Raw genomic sequence first — 19,004 nt, forward strand, 5'->3', positions numbered from 1 at the left:
CCAATGACAGGGGGACTTCCCCATCCCCGCCCCGCCCCTAGCTCCGCCCCCGCGGCGCCCCCCGCGCTGCATAACGGCGTGGTGACGGGGCGGCCCGCCGGGTCGCCGGCTGTCGCGCATGCGCAGGGGCAGCGTCGCCCCTTCCGTTCCTTCTGTCACCTCAGGGCTGGCGCTGCCGCACCCGGGAGTGGCGGCGGCGGGACCGGCTCCGGCACCGGGGCCGCCCTTTCCCTTTTCCCTCCGCTTCCCGGCCCTCGGCCGGACGGCGGGCGTCTGCCAGGGCTCCGGCTGCCGCCCGGCGGCCGTGCCCGCGCCCCCATGGAGGAGCCGCTGGCCCTGCACCCCGTGAAGCTCTATGTGTACGACCTGTCCAAGGGCATGGCCCGGCGCCTCAGCCCCCTCATGCTGGGTAAGAGCACGGCGCCCCCGGCCCACCCCTCCTGCCGCCGCCTCCCGGGGGCTCGCGTCCGGGTCCCCCCACCCCCCCACACCGACCGCCGCGGCCCGGCCTCGCCGCGCCGGGAAACGGGGCCGAAATCACCCCCGGGGGTGGCCTTTCCCCGCCCGGTATCGCTCTCCCGAGGGAACGGCCGGCCGGGGGAGGGCCCCCTGAGGGCGCGGGCAGCGCTCGGCGGCAGCGGGCCGCGGGGGTGGCCGGTGGCTGCAGGACGGCTTGGGAGTGTGCGGGCCTGGCCCGGGGCCCGATGCCTGGGAGCAAAGTGGGGTTTAGCTGCAGCATCCCTGTCTCCCCTGTCAGCGGGACGAGCTTTGTCAGTAAGGCAGCTCCAGGTGAACAGGCTCCAGCCTCTTTTCCCCCATCCCTCCTTTGCCGCTTCACTGGTGTTATTTACTAAAGGCTAATTAAAAGCATTACTTAGCCCCTGAAGTGAGGGAAAGCTCGGTTCCCGACACCCCGACTGCTGTGATGCCCTGGCAGGAATGCTGAAGTGGAAGAAAGCCTTCTGCTGTTCGCAAGGCTGTTGAGTTCAAACGCCTCCACGTTGTGGTGAGGCTGGACTGGGCTAGGCATTGCACGGCTTGTGATGTCCAGCTCGCCACCTTCTCCTTCCAGAGAGCTTGTAAAAGTTTGTTGTATGTCCTATCAAGAACGCGTGCGTTTCCAACTGAACCTTGGACTGGGGATGCGAAGGCAATGTAGGTTTTGCTTGAAGTTTTGGAAGCGTGAGGTAGGAATGCAAGGAAAGAGTAGTTTATACCTGTTACATGTAGACTCTGGCCCGTGTCAGACCAGCAGTCTGTGTGAGATGAGACTTATCAACAGGCTCCATGGCTGAACAGATGGCTCCGCGTAATCTTGTTTTACAGTTTGTTGGCATTCGCTTCACTCATCTGTCTTATGAGGAGGTTCTGTGCTTTCCTGCAAGCTTAAAATGAAAGTCCAAATAATTCTTAGCATGAGGTTTCATACATGTCAATGATAAGCTTGCAAAGTTGAGAAGAAAATATTATAGAGATCGTATGTGATGTGCTCTGTTAGCCAGGCAGCAACAACAACTTTGGGAGATGTGTGTTTCCTGCACTGCATAACCTCAAAACTTTTTGTGTGGTCAGAGTCGCTTCTGTTGTAGCCCTCAGGGAAGTAACTTTTCACTTGTTAGTTCATAATAGTTCATGTTTTACCTTGTGCTAAGAGTTATAAATCTTAAGATACAGATTACACGTGTGCATGATTTACCTGTGTTTGAGGTGAGCAGATTTTAATCAGGCTTATTTCAAACTGTTGGTCCAAGCAAAGACTTGTACAGAAATAGGTTGTCACTATATGAATCTCCATGCCAATCTTCATATTGGTCAGGCAAAGGCTTTTTAGCTCTCTTCTTACCTGTAAAGTCAATCTTGGGATCTTGTAGCTTTCTGAATTTCCATATAAAAACACTTCGTGCATGACTTCATTTTTGGTGCTTTTTATGCTATCCAAAGAACAACTTAAAAACTTTGGGCTTGCAACACAGTTTTGGTGCTAAATTTCTAGGAGCCTGAGTAATGAAAAGGAAAACTTAAAAAAATCTGAACACGTCTCGGCAGTGTGGGAAGTGTTGCTCACTAGTACTGCCGGGTAACTAGCTGAGTTCAGATGTGTTCGTGGAACAGGGCCAACTAGGCCTGCATGGTCACGGTGACAACACAGACTGCAGGATATTTGGGATCATGTGGATCTAGCAACTGGATTGTCTGTAAAACAAATCATTGTTTGTTCCTTTTTTCCTTCAAGTTAAGTGTCTTCTGTGCGTTTACACACAGCTCTGTCATACGTCCGGATTATTTTAGAAACCTCCCCAAGATCAAAGTGATGGAGAGAATGCTCCTCTTGTCTCATGTACACACCTTATTTTTTTCTTGAAGAACAACAAAAACTGTTGCTACTTCTCTGTACGACAACTTTCAGATGTTCAATAGCTATTTTCCCATTTTTTTTGTCAGTGATGTTCATAAGCTGTACGTCACCAAGGAAAGCCATAGAAATTGAAGAGGAAAGGATTTCTTAGATGATTTAGTGCTAAGCATTTGTCATCTCTAACTTATGGTGTTCTTTCCATGGATGCCAAGTTTGATTGAAACAATGCTTTTGCTTTGAGTGATAATTCTTTAACATCGCCTATATTGAAATACACGTGTGTTAGAGAGAAGAAACCAATACAATAACTGATTGTGCTAAAATAAATTCGTAGCGTGCTCAAAGCCAGAAGCTCAGATCCCCCTGCCAGAGGGAGATGAATCCCTTCTTATGGGGCTGACCACTGTGAGAGCATCACCACATGGTGTCTTCAGTTGTGCTAATAGGATCCAGAGGTATTATGGATTGTGTCAGTACAGCGTTCAAGGATCAGCTCTCGCTACTAAACGTTATCCCGACTTTTTCAGTATCAGTTCTCTGCACTGTTGTTGAATGATGAACCCAGAAGGCAGAGCTGCACAGCACTGTTCATAGCAGGCTTTAGTGACTTAGTCGTGCCCTTGGGCACATCTTCACTTTTCTTGGCAAGTTTACTCTTTTTCTACCAGGATTACTTTTGTTACTTTTCTGTGAGTTTCCTGTAATTTTCCAGTGAATATTTCTATTCTTAAGTATACATGACCAAATACTGTAGTTCGGTTGCCTTTGATATCAGAAGCGGTGTGTTTAATTTTTGTGTGGTGTTGCTCTACATGCATCTTCTCTACAGGTACTGTTCCTCCTCTCTCCCCCATTCTCAGCCTGTGAGACTACATTTGCCTGTCCAACTACATGATCTAATAATAATAAACGTTAGCTTGAATGCAATGAGATTTCTGTTTTCAAGACGGAAAGCATATTCCACCTGATTCTGCGGAGGGTGGAGAGGAAAACAGAATAGTTCAGCTTGCGGCGATGGTTTTGAAGTAGATGTCCAAAGGCAGAGGAATCTTTAAGGAAGATTAAAATCCTGTTGCACCATGGGCTTAAAGAAAAACGTCTTGCAGCTCTCAAAGTTCTCCTGTCCTGTAGCTGAGGTTGTTGCTCATGTGACCCACAGAATGGGCAGGAACGTAGTTTACCACAGCACCTTTTGTTCAGTGTAGTATAAATTAACAGTGAGTTGACTGAGAGTATATATCGGTTGAAATTTTCAAGTGGTGCATTCAGCTGTAGGCACTTAACAGCCCAGAAGGAACTGGAGCAAAAGGTAACTGCTAAAAGGAGGTACCTTCCGCTTTGTTCCTTTTTTCCAGACGCAGCGCGTTACTCTGCCTCTCCTCCACCCGTTCTGAAGAGTTTTGAATTGCTCCAGCGTGGGATTCCACCAGCTTTGCTCCAGAGCATTTGCTAGGGATTTCATGACAATCAATCAAGTGCATTACCCTCCCCCAATCTAGCCTACTTCTTGGTCTCTCTAGGCACCTCAAGGAGAAGGGAACTGAAGCAGGCTCCTCCCTCTCTGTTAGTTTTTTTGCTTCAGCTGAGCACCCTGGGTAGCACAGAGGAGAAAGTGCTTGACTAATTAGGATAATTTTCAGTTCAAAAAGGGCAGGAATCTTAATGGAGTGGTCTAAGGAAATTGCAACAATATGCAAAGCAATGCACTGCTAGAAATACCCATGCTGGTTGACCAAATTATATTGCTTCCAGTTCCACAGGAGACCAGTTCGCTGCTTTTTGGGGATCTTTTAGGGTCTTCTGGGGCTTGCATATCCATTGCAGAGCATAGATGTGTTGTTAAAAATACTAAGCTTCCTATTATTTCCTTACCTTATGGCTCAGGAACAGGTGTTGTTGATGGGCACTAAGTGCCCATCTCCTTGTATAATTCCTTCGTGTCTCAGAACTCTTGTGCCCTTCAGTCTAATAATTTGGATTCATATACAAACACCACTTTCATTTGGTATTTAAAATGCACAGGAATAAACTATATCGCGTGGCCCTCAAGATTAACAAATTAACTGTGCCAGTAAAATAGATTGGTGAGCATCTAATCTCCCTTCTGCTTGGCCTTCCAGACAAATCCAAGCATGGAAGTAATCCCATTTGATTGTATTCTAAAATTATACGGGCTTGCTTCCTTCTTTTAAAATACCCTCAGATCCTAACAGTGACAGTCTCCTGAATCAGTTGTACAACAAACAAATCTAACTACTTCATTCTCCACATTCTTGTGACTAGGCTGAGGGTCTTGGACTTGTTTAATGCATTTGAATGTTGTATTTTTCTCATAGGTTTCTGGCTCATGTAAGTACCATGAAAGTATTTGAGCTATGAATGTTATAAAGAAAAATAACAGCAGATAAAAACCTTGTTTACTTGCCAGATGATACTCTGCCTCATTCAAACAATTTGAATCTTTGAGATGCTTAAGCATACAGATCTATGTTGAATTGGCATCCCCTCCTGAGTTCTAGTGAGTATTTTCAGGAAAGATGCATATAAGCACCTCAGGGAGTAAAAAAACCAACCAACCAAACAAACAAAAAACCAACACCCAAACAAACAAAACAAAACAAATAAACAAACAAAAAAACCCCAAACACTTAAAGATCAGATATATGATCACGTTTCCAAAGACTGACAAGCTGTCACCCTGAACTCTCACAGTAACTTTCATGTCCACGTTCGTGGTCTGTGACAAACACAAGGCAGCTTGACTTGCATTAGCTCGTAATGGCAGCAGATTAAATTAAGCTGAATTGCTTCACATTTACTTCAGGCTGGGCTTGCACACAGGCAATTACTGTGGGACAGCTGATACTTGGTAACGTGACCATGTGCACTAATTGTTGTATGATTAAGTGTGTACATCTAAATTTGCAACACTGTTTCCTGCTCAACAGCCCCCTGTCCCTTGAAATATTTAAACTGTTCAGGCATCTTGATGTTTCTCTGTTGTACCTGGATGAACAGTAGATGCCCGAAAGAGAGTCATCCCATCAGGACATTCCTATTCTGCATTATATGCTTGTGCATCATTTGGATTAACTTTGCTGTAGATACTGAGTGAAGGGTAATGCCTGCAATTCACAGGCTTTTGCAGCTCAAATGGAAATTACTGGGGAATCAGACTTTTCTATATATAGACAGCCTCAGGTTATGAGTAAATGTGTTGGTTTTGGTGGCGGTACCAGCGTGTAGTTCTGCCCACGTTGCAGCGTGCCACGGGAGTTTGGAGTGTTGTGGCAAGGAGCGGAAGAGCATGAAACACGATGATGTCTGCCAGTATCCCAGATGGTATTACTTCTTTTAGACCACTCAATTGACTACGGGGTGTAAGCTCTGTTGCACTGTAGGATTATTTGGGGAGGCTCCCTGGCAAGCTTGACCTTCTATTTTTTTTAAAGCTGGACAGTGCTGCCAGAAGCAGCTTCATGGGAAAGTGTTGCTGCCAGGCCTGGATACAACTTGCGCCTTAGCACTGCTGCAGCAATACTGTACTGATGTTCTCACTTGGGCAGCTGGCTGCGGAAACAGAGCAGTGCCGATCCTTGCTTTGTCATACTGGTGGGGCTGGTATGTGTATCAAGCCTTCAGAGGCTGCGAGAAACGTATTTTGTATGTAGTGGGCAACGTCCCGCAGAAGGCAAGACGTAACTCCTTAGTGCAGGCTGCCCCGATTGCTTTACGTGAGCTTGTCAGGAGTGGCAGTGTTTGCGAGCTGTCACCTGTTCTGTGCAATGTCTGAGTTTGAGACAGGCAAGAAGAGTCATGTAGGAGGATCACCAACAGAGGCAAAACTTCAGGAGGGAAATGATGGTGTCCGTGAAGGTCTGTACAGAGCCTCTTACGCGACGCAACAGACAAAGGACATTGAGAGTCTTGCTGAGCAGCAGGGAAGGGAGCTGCCCAAGCTCCTCAGAAGCTGGGGGCCACTGATTTATTCCTCTGTCAGTCAGTTTGGAGTTGAGATGACAACAGCCAGCTGTGCAGCATGGGAAACTGCAGCAGCATACCAAACGTTCTTGGTCTTGGATGTCTCTGGGTGATGCGTGTGTGGCCAATAATGGCAGGTTTCTTAGGCATGGGATTCCCCAACGGTGTTGTCATTGGAGAGGCTTGTACTGCCTCTGACCAAGCACAGTCCACCAGGGGCAGAAAGGGATTTTATTTTGTCTGCAGCAGGCTGGAGAGCTACCACGGATGCCTTGTTGTCATCAGTGCTGCAGATCTGGCATGTGTTTTCCACAATGCCAGCCTGGTTAACGTCTTGCAGGAGCTGAGCAAAAGTAGCAGGTCAGCAGCTCCATTGAGATCATCAAACCAGTGCTTGGCACAAACTGACCTAGCTGAGCACCCTCAGACAGACCTGCCTTGTGAAGATAGGCGGCTTCACTTGCCAAGAGCTGTTCTGTTATTGCCCTGGCAGTTGCTGCCTGTTGTGGGCTATGGTTTTTGTGTGTAGCAGCCAGAGAGGAGCCCCCCAGGGTTGGACTGCAGTCTAATGCATAGTCCCTTATCTGGATTCTGTTTGGGTTTTGTTTGTACAATCAGAGAATTGCATTGGTGGAAAGGGACCTCTGGAGGTCCTGCTCAAGGTAGATCCAGCAAGAGCAGATTCTTCATGGCCCTGGGCAGCTGAGTTCTGAGTATCTTCAAGGATGGAAATGCCACATGCTTTCTGGACCCGTGCCCCAGTGTTTGACCACCTTCATGGTAATTTTTTTTTTTCCCCCTCTTACCGAGTTGGGAATTTCCCATTTTCCAACTAACAGGTGTTGCCTTTCACTGTGCTCCTCTGAGTAGAACAAGGCTGCCTTTCCTCCATACCCATTAGGTAGTTGTAGACAGCAATAAGGACTCTTGGCCTTCTCTTCTTGCGGCTGAACAGACCAGTTCTCTCAGCCGCTCTTCAATACAGCAAGTGCTCCAGCCCAGTATGTCAGTGTCATTTGTACTGGGGGGATCCAAAAGTGGGCACAGCACTCCAGATGCGGTCTCGTAAGTGTTGAATAGCGGGAAAGAGTCGCCTTCCTTGAGCTGCTGGCTGCAGTCTTGCTAGAGCAGCCCAATGTGTGGTAGCCTTTGCTGCAATGATTTTTTTCAAGTAGGTGTTGTAATTGCACAAGCAGGTTCCTGGCAGCACCTGTGACATTGTCAGCATCTGCTATAATTCTTTCACCTGCACACAGAATATAGGTGCAAAGTGGCAACTTTGTGGAAAGCCTTTCATCGTTGTTTGCTGGGAATGTGTGTGAAAGTAAGTATTAAGATGTTCTTTTTCCATTTAGCATGCAAAAGGCCAGATACAATTCTAGTATGTGCTGCCTTTGAAACGGTTTGTTTCTCTGCCCTGAAGGATAAAGTTCAAGTTTCTAGTGGAAAACAGTGATTTACTGTGAACAAATGTGTAATCATTTATTAACAGATACACAGAACACTTAACTATGCAAAGCCAAGTGGTCGAGCCTATTGTAGGCCAGCTGCTAAAGTTAGGGCAGTGCACTATACCCTACCTCGCGTGTTGCTGATGAGCCTGCAGCGTCACTGGTTTGTGGCAGCTCTAGAGCGCAAGGCGAAAGCTCTGATGGGGAAGGTGTGGAACAAGGGCCAGAGGATCGAGGAGCACAACAGCGTGGGACATGCTAAAGGGGCAGCAGATGCTCCTGAGGTGCTGCAACACGCTGCTCCGCTTCTCTCATCGTTGCTACTATCTTTTGGCCTTGATCCTACTCCATGCCTACGTTTCTGTGCGACGGGTTGACAGTGAATATGCTTGCTGCCTGGCTGTGATCCATGGTAGTGACAGATCAGTCCACCTACTGCAAAACTGTGTGCGCTCACTTCGACTGATGTCTCTATTGTCACAACAGCCTTTTCCCTGCCTCCACTCTTACACAACGCTCATCTGAAGCAGATATCTGTGCCTATTTTGCTTCAGTCTTGAGCGGGGAAAAAATATGGTAGTGATTGTTTGTTACTTACTTTGACACATAAACATCATTTCCTCAGAACTCTTGAAGGACATCCTCATCGGTTTTGTTCCTCCGTTTTACCCAGTCCTGATGACGACAGAAAGTTGGTTTTGCCCAAGAGAAAGAACTCATGAAGAACTACTGCTGCTTTGAAGTAGCATATTCACTCCTGGCACTCACAGACCAAAGCAGCCCTGACAGAGGAGTAGGAGGGGATAAATGTCCCAAGACCCTCTGCCTACAGAAAGGGAAAGGCAATGCCACTGCCTCCCTGTAGGCCGTTGATGCCATGGCACCGATCTAAGTAAGGACAATCGGAGAATGTCTTTCCACAGCACAAGTGGAACTGGGACAATGTACCCCATCACTGCTACCGCACTAGGGATCTTAGAAGAAGCTGGACACCAACAGAAGAAGAGTGACCCCTAAAGTTTCAGCAGAGAAGCCAGCATCCTGGAGGCTGAGGGATGAAATATTGCTCTGTCAAACTACCGTTGAGCTTCAGGCCCCTGATACACTAACTGGGGCTCAGCGTGTAATGTTCTGCTTCCTCTTTGGGAGTCATGGGGGAAGAGCAGGGGAATGCAACTGAGCCAAACTTCATTCTTCCCAAACTTTTTTTTAAGGAGTGGAATAATTTATTGTTATTCTGAGCATCTGATTCCAGCCTTTGGAAAAGCAGTTGCAGTGCGCTTTCAGCATCATAAGCTGTGGGAATACAAGCAGGGCGGCTGGTGGAATAGTTGCTAGGGAGAAGCAAGGCTGACAGTGTGATGAGGGATGCAGCCAAATCCTGAGTTAAGGTCAATTAAGGCAGTGGCCCTCAAGATAGCTAAGAAAAGCCTGAATGTCACAAGCATTCGAATAAAACGTTAAAAAAAAAAAAAAAAAAAGACCACAGCTCTGAGGCTGTGTTTAAAGGAGGAGGATAATATCTAGACATAACGGCCTGGAATTCAGGAAGCAAGAAGGTCTGTGGTTAGCTTTGGGAGGCCTGAAGCTGGTGTGATGCGAACAGATGGTGTCCAAACCAGAGCAAAGCCTGTTGGCCAAAAGTTAAACAATCATTGCTTTCTGAACAAATTTTTTTACTAGAACAGTGCCTCTCATGTTCAGGTGGCTTTTTTATCATGTCTACAGTGTTTTTTATGTAGTTCTGGGAAACCTGCAGATGACTTTAGCAGATCATCACATCACATTCTGGTATCTAAAAGTTGGACAATAACAGCAAAACATCTTGGAAGAGGTGCTGCTTGGATGTAAAGGACAGTGGTGTGGGAAGTGGTCTGCTGGGGGAGAATGCTTGTACACGGAGGCTGACTAAAAGGATCAGGAGCTTGCTGCAAGCAAGCAGAAGCTACTGCAGAGGAGCACTCAGTCTACTGCTTGGGTTCGGGAGAATACCACGTGTTGGTATGCGCGCAGTTTTTCTGTTCTAAATCCACTTTTCTGGGTGTTGTGCACCTCGTTTGGCAAAATAAAGTTATGGCGCATCTGTCGTAGCATGCTGTTGCTGCCTAGAAGTTTACAAAGGGGTATGATACCAGGAACCAAGCTTTTAGGTTATGATAGATAAAATAATTGAGCCTAGAGCAGTGACAGCTGGTGACCCTTTGAAGAGAGCTTTGATCTTGAGATCCTACCATGAACACGGAGAGGTTTAGGTTTCCCACTTCTAGGAAACTGGAAAAGCATTTCAGAAGGGACTTTTTCTCTAAGACACAATAATATTATCAGTTTAGCGGTGCCTGAAGCAAGTCTTTATTGCTGTGTTCTACAAAACACACAATTTTATAACTTGAATAAATTTTGACCCTGCACTTCTCCCCCCCAGCTCCCACTTAAACTGTTAATTTTTAAGGGCAGGGGGAGGGGGGGAGGGGGGGAGGGAGGGAGGGAAGGAAAGGAGGAAGCCATGGAATAGATTACAGAGACTGTCACCACAGATCATATGTTCAAGTCAGATCTCTCATCAGCTACTGAAAAAGAAAACTGAATGCTCTGTGCTGGCTAACTGCCTGCAATTATGAAATCAGTGTAAAATTCAACTCTTCTGGTCCTGACTGAAGACTGTAATTTTAGGAAAGGGTTTCATTTCTTGGTCTGTAGGCAAAAGCCCGAGGAAGGTAAGCACTGGCAGGATAGGATGGCATTGCCACCTCTGCATGCAGGAGGAAAAAAGTCCAGCAGTAGTGTGGACGGAGTAGTTCATTTGAAAGACAGACATTCTGTTTCTTTGGAAGCAACTCTGGGATGAAATCTTTGGTATTATTGTCATGGTGAAATAATAAGCATGGTTCCTAACTGGCTGACAGAAAGTAGACTGAAATCTGGAAAATATGTTGCTAATAACTCTTTTTTTTTCTCTGCATACAGGGAAACAGCTGGATGGCATTTGGTAAGTGACTAGATTTAAATTGCATAATGTGCGTTAAACACTCTGTGGTGTAGGAGGTATTTTCAATGGGATTATATATGCTTCAGAACTTAAGAATGTTTTGGTACTGAAGAGAGACCAAGGCACTTTCTGTTCCTGAATAGAGATCGACAGCTGGTTAAACTTCTCCATTCAAAGCTCAGTGGACGCCATGAAAAAAAGTGTTGGTAGTAGTTGTTGCGTTTCAGTGCACTTGTACACTTTTTTTAAGGGTAGGATGTTGTCCTTGTCCCAAGCACTTTGTCTTCTAATTGCAGGTATGACTAAACATGAGAGTAAAAGAGTAGGTGGGAAGAAGGTGTTACAGAATCAGGCCTTCTAGCATGTAAGAGCAGTGGCTACATTTGGTTACGAAACACTCCCCAATTTGCTATAATTCATATCACGAGTTTTTTTTTTTTTTAAAAAAAGGAAAAAAAACCAAACAAATAAACCCAACAACAAACCCGTTTTCTCTTTATTGATCCATCTCCAGTGATTGTCTGACCTTCTTCTCAGTCAGTGTCTATCAGATGTACTTCTGTCAATGTGGTAGCAGGGCTAGCTCTGTCTCTCTATCTCTGTGACTTCACCCTCAGCCCTTTAGCTGAAAGAGGCTGCTGGAGATCTCATGCTGGTGTGGAAGTCCCTCTCTTCCTATCTTCCTTCATGCTTGGGCACCTAGCTAAGCTTGTTCTTTCCCAACCACTTACAGAGTTACAGTAGGCTTGATAATCATTGCTTCCATATCCATTCATGTCCCAGCAGATCCTGTTCCTACTCACAGAAATACGTTGACGTTTTCTTTCAGTTATTCACTTCATTATGTCCTTGAGCACATAAATCACAGGTAAATTTATGTGCTAGGTTAAATATTTCCTTTGTTTCACCTGCTTTTTGTTCTACGTGGCAGGCACACCTCCATAATAGTCCATAAGGATGAGTTCTTCTATGGCAGTGGAGGAATCTCCAGCTGTGCACCTGTAAGTTAAACTTATTTTTCTGATAAGATAATTTTGTTGTAGGGTTACCTGATCAGAATTGCTTGTGTCACTGTCTTTTAGAAAAGCAGCAAGAGGCTCCTGAGTTCAGCCAGATGGGGCTGCTTGCAATGGTTGCCCAGGACATCTGAGGAAAAGGGAGCATGGACAGTGGGTTTAAGCCTAACTAAATACAGGTTGGGTGTTGTTTCTGCTGGTAGAGTCTATCTATCCAAGACAGCTTCTGCAGCTGCATTGCCAGTGACACCTTGTCTAATTCTGTATCGATAGGTTTTACATGCAGACTTGGCAACTCAAGGCATGCTTTTTAAGATTAAAAAAAAAAAATCATGATGCTTTGTCAGATCTGTCTGTTCTGAGAGGCAAAACTGATGGGCCATTCTTCTAAAGCAGAATTTTGCCATAGCTTAGAGCTGTCAGCACAAAGAGCCAAGCATACAAGCTGAAATGTAAGCTGCATGTTACTTCTCATTCTCTGAGTGCAGAACAGGCGAGGCCAGTAGGGCTTTTTTGCTTGACAAACATGCCAAAAGTACCTCCTTTTGTGCCTGGACAAGCCACAATAGATTTCTTCAGTAGAGTCCTCCAAAAGAATTCTGTCTATCCATTTAACATTGTCTTCTGGCTGTGAATTTTTATAGGGAGGGACACTTCTTGGCCCCCCAGACTCAGTCGTTGACCTGGGGAACACTGAAGTCACAGAAGAAATTTTTCTGGAATATCTTTCCTCTTTGGGGGAGTCTATGTTCCGGTAAGTAGCAGCTTGTACTATAAAATCCGTATAACAAAAAAAGCCTTTAGGGGAAGGGGTGCAGAATTGGAGGAAGGTATTGTGAAACCAATCCTGCTCACGAAGCTTTCTCTGCTTAGTGTATTATTTGGTACTCTCCAAGTATGAGGCTGGAACTGATGCACCGATACAGAAGGAGCTACCAGCTAGGCAACCCTCTGGTGTGCCAGCCTTGAGCTAGGCTGGGAAAGCATTCTGCCAGGAAGTCTTTCACACTGTTTTTCGTAAAATGGAATAATGCCTGAAACGCCTTTGAGAGAATCACCAGGGAAAATGAAGGCACTGTATGAAATATTTCAGTAAATAGTGCTTTGCCCCATGAGTCATAGGTGATGTGCTGTAGTAAAGCTGCCAACTTTCAGCAGCCTTGTAGTAAAGCAAGGTCTTGACTGTTAAAGAGTCTAGTCTACTTCTCACAAGAATAGGAAACAGTAGCATTTAGTGTTCTGGCTATATTTCAGTGTCAGTAATTCCTGTGATTTCTCGTTATTCCTTCTGTGGTTTTAATTGAAGAAACCTGACGTCACTTATCCTCCAAAAAAACATTGTGTAAAGTCAGTGATGCAGAGAGATGTCATTTTCCACCCTGATCCAATTGAATTTGAAAGTGAATTGATGTCTGTATTTTACCTATTTGTCTTAGAATTCTTTGTGGGGAGAAAAGCGCTAATGTAAGGAGCTGTTCCTCATCAGGGGTCTAAGTTTTTCTGCTTGTCAGATTTATTGCTAAGTCTGTCTTTTTATGTTTCAATCCCTTTCCTGTGGCACAGAGGAGAGTCTTATAATCTCTTTGAACATAACTGCAACACCTTCAGTAATGAAGTGGCACAGTTCCTGACAGGAAGAAAAATCCCTTCCTACATCACTGACCTTCCAGCTGAAGTTCTTGCCACGTGAGTATGCATGCCGCTCCTCTCTGTAGCGTATTGCTTCATGCTAATGCTTAAACATTTGACGGAGCCAGCGGTACCAGTTTCTGCTGGCTCTCTCTGAGAACCAGCATCAGTTTAAGGAGAGGGTGTTATTTGCTGTGCTTCAACGCTTACAACGCTGTACGACAAGTGCTGACTGGCACTGGCATTACTAAGAAGACAGGAGAAGGTTGTTCTCCTGCCTTTAACTTAAACTAGTTGTTTTGTGATGGTCTCTCATACCTGACCAGACAAGCATAGCAAGTTTCAGAAAATGGTGCAAGTTTTTTTGTCTTAGGAAACCAGTATCTGTTAAAGGTCACTTCTCTTACTCTAAGCACCATAATTGCAGTGGAGGTGTCAGCTTTGCTTGTGAAGAGGCAGGGGAGGTGTAATTTTAAAATTAACACTGCAGTTTTAAAGCTAGGACTGGATGGAAAAAGAGGATATGAAAAAGAGGAAATGAAGAATTCCTGCCTGGTAGTTCAGCTCAACTTCTTGGTTTGGTTTTTTTTTTTTTTCCTTTTTTTTTTAAACTCTCAGCTAGTGCGGATCCCAGTGGGATGATTTGAGCTCCATCATTTAGTACCTGTTTCTCGTAACAATGGTATACCACGTTGTTTGGGAGACCCATGTCTTTTACTCTGGGCTTTTATCGCTACAGATCTCTCAAAATCAGATAAAGTCTGTAACAGAGTGGGTCATATTGAAAGATAAACCAGGTGCTACAGATTGCAACAGAAATTATTCTGTGTGTGTTGAACCATTGTCTTATAAGGGAGCTAGAGGCTATTCTTCTAGCAGTCTTTAATATTGATGTGGTACTTAATTGAGCACTGCAGTTGCATAACGGGGATTTCATTTGCACACTTAAAGTAGAATGAATTACTAAAAGCCAGTTTCAGACACAGTTATTACCACATTAGCAGTCTGGGCATGTTAGGACTCAGAACTAGCTTATATAAAATCATGTTTAAGATTCTTAGTTATCGAACAGTAAACTCTCTTTAATAGGTTAAATTAGTTTGCTTTAGTTTGTAGCGGAAGTCTGTTCTTCAAATTTGCTTCTACAATGTTGGTTTGATTGCACTTTAGGAAGTGAGTGCACTTCAGTAGTAAACGGGAAAAGTTGTTCATCAAGTAAGCTATTTGAGATGTTTATTTCTTTACCTTCTCAGACCTTTTGGACAAGCTTTAAGGCCCCTCCTGGACTCCATCCAGATCCAGCCACCCGGAGGAAATACCTTCAGCAGACATAATGGACAGAGCTAACAGGAGTGACCCAGTGTGCCCAGCCTCACCAGGCCTCTTCCTTTTTAAACACGAATCTACCAGATTTCTATTTTATAATTTCCCATCAGAATTAACTCTACAGAAGTTACAAGACAAGTTTTAAAATTTCCTAGGGAGAGGATTTATCAGGGTGCATGTAAGAAAACGCTACCAAAAAGATTGCCATAATTTCTAATGCTATTATACTAATTTATAAAGGCTGTCTTGTCCGAGTAGGCTGACACTTTCTAAGTAACTCCCATGCTAGTAAGTGGGAATTCATTCCATGAGCATTCAAGGGCCCATTACACAATTTGGAGTAAATAAGGGGATGTCCTAGCCATCCCTTGCAGGCTTGCATCTCTTTCTCCTGTCACTGCCTATGTTATGGGGATATTTGCTGAAGTCTGCAGCAAAAAGACAAAGGAAGTGTTGGTAGCCTAGGAGGTGAAGGTGTGCCAGGATTAGTCTTCTGCATATTTCATTGACATTGTTATTTGCTCAGGGGAAAAGCTGAACTCATCTGATTAGAATATTTGCAGTGGCACAGCCGTGTGGGAAAGGTGATCAAGCTGAACTGTCTGTCAGTGTCACGCTCAAAAGATGAAACTTTCAATGGGACTAGCTGTGAGTAGGAGGGAGGCTGGAGCTGAAGGTTACCGAGAGCCTCGTAATGCTAGATCCAAGAGTTACGGGAAAGAACCAGCTGAAAGAACAGAACCTCGTGAGCAGAAGCAGTGGAAGCAAATTTCAGGTGAAAGTAAAACGAAGTGAAATGTTTCCTTTTCTCGCATGTAAGCTTATCAGCAGATAGACAAAACCTTGTTAACTATTTACCTTTGCATAAGAGCTGGGTTTTTTTTCTTACCAAGCCAGAGTTACAGTACAGTAAGGCAGGAATAGCACAGCAACTGCACGGTAATATAAGGTGGACCAATTCTGCGTTCCATATCTAGTTCCAGACACAGTAGTAGTTCCAACTTTCTTTGATATTGCTGTCCTTTCCAAAGCAGTCAAGCACATCACAGAGTGGGCTCTGCTTAAGTGTAAGAGAAATAGGTGGTAGGTCTCCCCAAATGTAAAGAAAATGAGGAGGAGTAAAATTAAGCTTTTCTACAGAACAATTGAGTTTATTGGGATACATGCAGAAGCAGTCCTGTCCTTAGATTGACGTTAGACTGTATCAATACTGCATCTTCTAGTTTAAGATTCTTATAGCTTTGCAATTATTTGCAGTGGAAAAAGATCAGGGGAATGAAAGAATAGGCACACTGATTTCTTTTCATGCATGTATATACACTATTTTCCTGAACAATTTTGTAGCAGTTACATTTAGGAAGGAACACAAGAAAGACTTCGGACAAACCCCAAAACATTGCTGATGCTCCATAAATGGGGATTGCACGTCCCAGATGCTGCTGAAAAAGCATCTATGCAAATGTATAGCCCTTTGTCCAGTGCTTTGTTGTGAAAAGTATTGCTGCAAGTTCAGTCCTGCATCTCAAACTTCCTGCACTGGAAACTTCCTGCATACCTAAAGGAGATGTCTCTCCTCTGCTGGGCTCTTTCTCCCAGAATAATACAGTTTGATAAGTTTCTCACACTGTTACTCGGTGCGGACTATAATGGCTCATATTTTTGAGGGGATGGAATGGAAGAAAACTGCAGTTTAGTCACTCTGTCAAATCCTCTGTTGCCCTGCACCTTGTGGAGTCACTGCACAAGTGGCAATAGGGTACTGTCAGTCCATTTTGCAGTTTTGTGTGTACCTGCTCTCAGTGCACAGCAGTGGCCCTTGCAGCCCAGATTTTTTTTTTTTCCTTCTCATTCTCTGCTTGTGCCGTCAACTTCTCCTCAAGCATTTCATTCGATGGACTGGACTTGGAGACAACTGTAGCAGTTAGTACAGATCGGCTTATACAAAAGCTTTCAATCTTTCCCCATCAAAATATTCTGTTTGCAGAAAGCATTCTATAATAAATCATTTATGAATGCCTTTTGGTGCTCCTGGAGGAAGGAGTAAGTGTTTTCTGCTAAGCCATAGCTTTGTTTGGTTAATATGGCTATCTTCTCCAGTCTTTTCCCATACCTATTCTGTGAGGAGTAACCTGTCTCTCATCTTAATACACACATGACTGTGCCACAAAATGCTGTAGCATGTTAGAGATCTTGGAGCTTCCTCTGTTGAACAGGTATACTCAAGCTGATACAGTGCAGCCCAACATCTAGGTATGCTAGTTTGGTACCTGCAAGCAGCACAGCTGTGGTTGCTTGACTTTCAGCAAACTGTCACTGCAGGCGCAGCTGCCTGTGGCGGAAGCACTGGTGCCACGGTTTCTGCCCCACACTCTTGCACAATGGGGATATCCCCTGTATGTCCACCACTTCGAGGTCCTGAGCCTGATTTCTGCTTGGCTGCCTACTTCAGGACTTTTTACATCCTCTCGGGAGGCAGGAAAGAGAAGGAAGATGTTCACCCCATGTGTTTTGCAATCTGCCTTTTCCCCTCCTGAGCAGCCGCTTTGCAGAGATAATGCTGCTACTTTAAGGTCACTGGGTAAAATTTCACTTGGCCATACAGTGTTTGCAATAGCCAAGGAGCTCCTAGAGGGTCTCCTGGGCTCGGGACCGACTTTGTGTTTTGTGGCAAAAGAAGTGTAGGAGGGAAGCCAAGCACACAGCTTGGCCTTACTGGGTAACGAGAACCCCTGTACCCTGGAGGCCTCTTAGGAAACCCATTTTCTCCAAAGATGGTTACGTGTAAATTGCAGGACTGTGCCCCCAACATTCCACCCAGCCATACCTACTCGTAGGAATGTAAACTAGACTGAGAAGTGTATGTAAGTGTATATAGGTGATGAACTTCAGCCAGCTGATTGACAAAGGGGCAGAGAAACTGAACTGAAAGGGAACAGAACCCTTTTGCCCACACTTACTATTCTGTCTTGTATCGCTGGGGTTCCCCCATGCCATTTTAAAAATGTTAATAATGTCTTTAGGCAGAAAGTGATGTTTTGATTTATTTGTGGTTTTGGTTTTTTTTTTCTATTACAATAAAAAGAAATGCAGCAAGTTTTCCTGTTTGAATGTATGTGTCTGCACAGCTGCCCAGCAAATGCAGCTTACCAGAAGTCATCATCTTCACTCAGGTCCCAGCTGGAAAGTGCAAGATGAGAAACTGTCCGAGCAGTCTGTGCCAGGTACTGCTACTGGAAGTAGCGGTGGCTACTGCCCTTTGCTAGAACTGGTCACAGGCAATATTCTTCTTTAAGCTTGGGGAAATTTTCCTTCTGTAAGCACCGTGGTATCTTATCAAGAGCACACTCCTGAGGCTTGACACGGCTTGGATGAGGTGAGTGAAGGCTGGACAGTAGGTGTTCTGTCAGCACGGGTTTTGTGCGGCCCTTGCTCATCTAAGCGTGCAAGAACAAAATGTCTAATGTCTGCTGTTGAAGAAAAGGCCCAACAGAGCTTAAGCATAGGAAAAGGCTCTAAGCTTTTCCTGATTGTCTTGATGCTACTACTTTCAAAAGGAAAAAGGCAGCTTTAAGAAGTAGATTTCACGGCTGGGTTCCTCTGGAGCTGCAGAGGGGATAGCGGTGAGGATTATGTAGCGCAGCCTGTTGTGCCTCTGCCGGTGGGCTGTTAAGGAGCAGGGGAAACACCTGGCTCTGGGGAGGAAATTAATTCCGCTTCGTTTAGCCTTCTGAATGCTTATCGATGTCATGCAAATGATAAACCACACAGTTCGCTGTTTGTATAACAGCCTGTATCAGTGTAATACAGAAAGGGGCTTTAACAAAGATTCACGACTGTGGTTATTTTGGGCTGTGTTATTCAGATGTGGTGCTGGTTTGCTATCGAGTACCAGTACTAGCCCCACATAAAATACCTGGGAGCATGTGCAAAAGGAAAACCTTGACCTTAATGGCAGCCCCGGACAGTGTAAGCCAGCACTCACAGCCACTTACCTCCTAAACTTCAACCAATATATTTCCCTGGGCTGCTAGTAACAGAGATTTTATGCATGACAGCAGCTGCTGCCTATCCGAGCAGCGATCAAGGGAACGTATCAAGAGTGGTTTAAGTGCAAAGTATTAAATAACCGAAACAGCCGCAGCGGCCCTGTTCTCAGAGCTAACCCAGATGAAGGAGCAAGCGCAGCTGTACGCAGCTGTGCACTTCACCAAAAGGCAGAATCGTACTCGGGGGAAACCAAGATGGCACAAGTCCTCACC

At 45.1% G+C, this 19,004-nt stretch overlaps 1 protein-coding gene across 1 annotated transcript; it reads left to right on the plus strand.

Annotated features, from left to right (window-relative positions):
• The first annotated feature begins 72 nt into the window (after positions 1-72).
• DESI1 (desumoylating isopeptidase 1) lies at positions 73-17,841 on the plus strand. The gene is made up of 6 exons (XM_009475244.2): positions 73-409; positions 10,753-10,774; positions 11,706-11,775; positions 12,435-12,544; positions 13,354-13,476; positions 14,673-17,841. The coding sequence occupies exons 1-6, from the start codon at positions 319-321 to the stop codon at positions 14,764-14,766; spliced, it is 510 nt and encodes a 169-aa protein (XP_009473519.1). The 5' UTR covers positions 73-318; the 3' UTR covers positions 14,767-17,841.
• Positions 17,842-19,004: the final 1,163 nt, after the last annotated feature.

Source organism: Nipponia nippon, unplaced genomic scaffold (assembly GCF_047370975.1).
Source record: "Nipponia nippon isolate SJK-2023a ecotype South Korea unplaced genomic scaffold, ASM4737097v1 scaffold_3, whole genome shotgun sequence".
NCBI lineage: Eukaryota > Metazoa > Chordata > Aves > Pelecaniformes > Threskiornithidae > Nipponia > Nipponia nippon.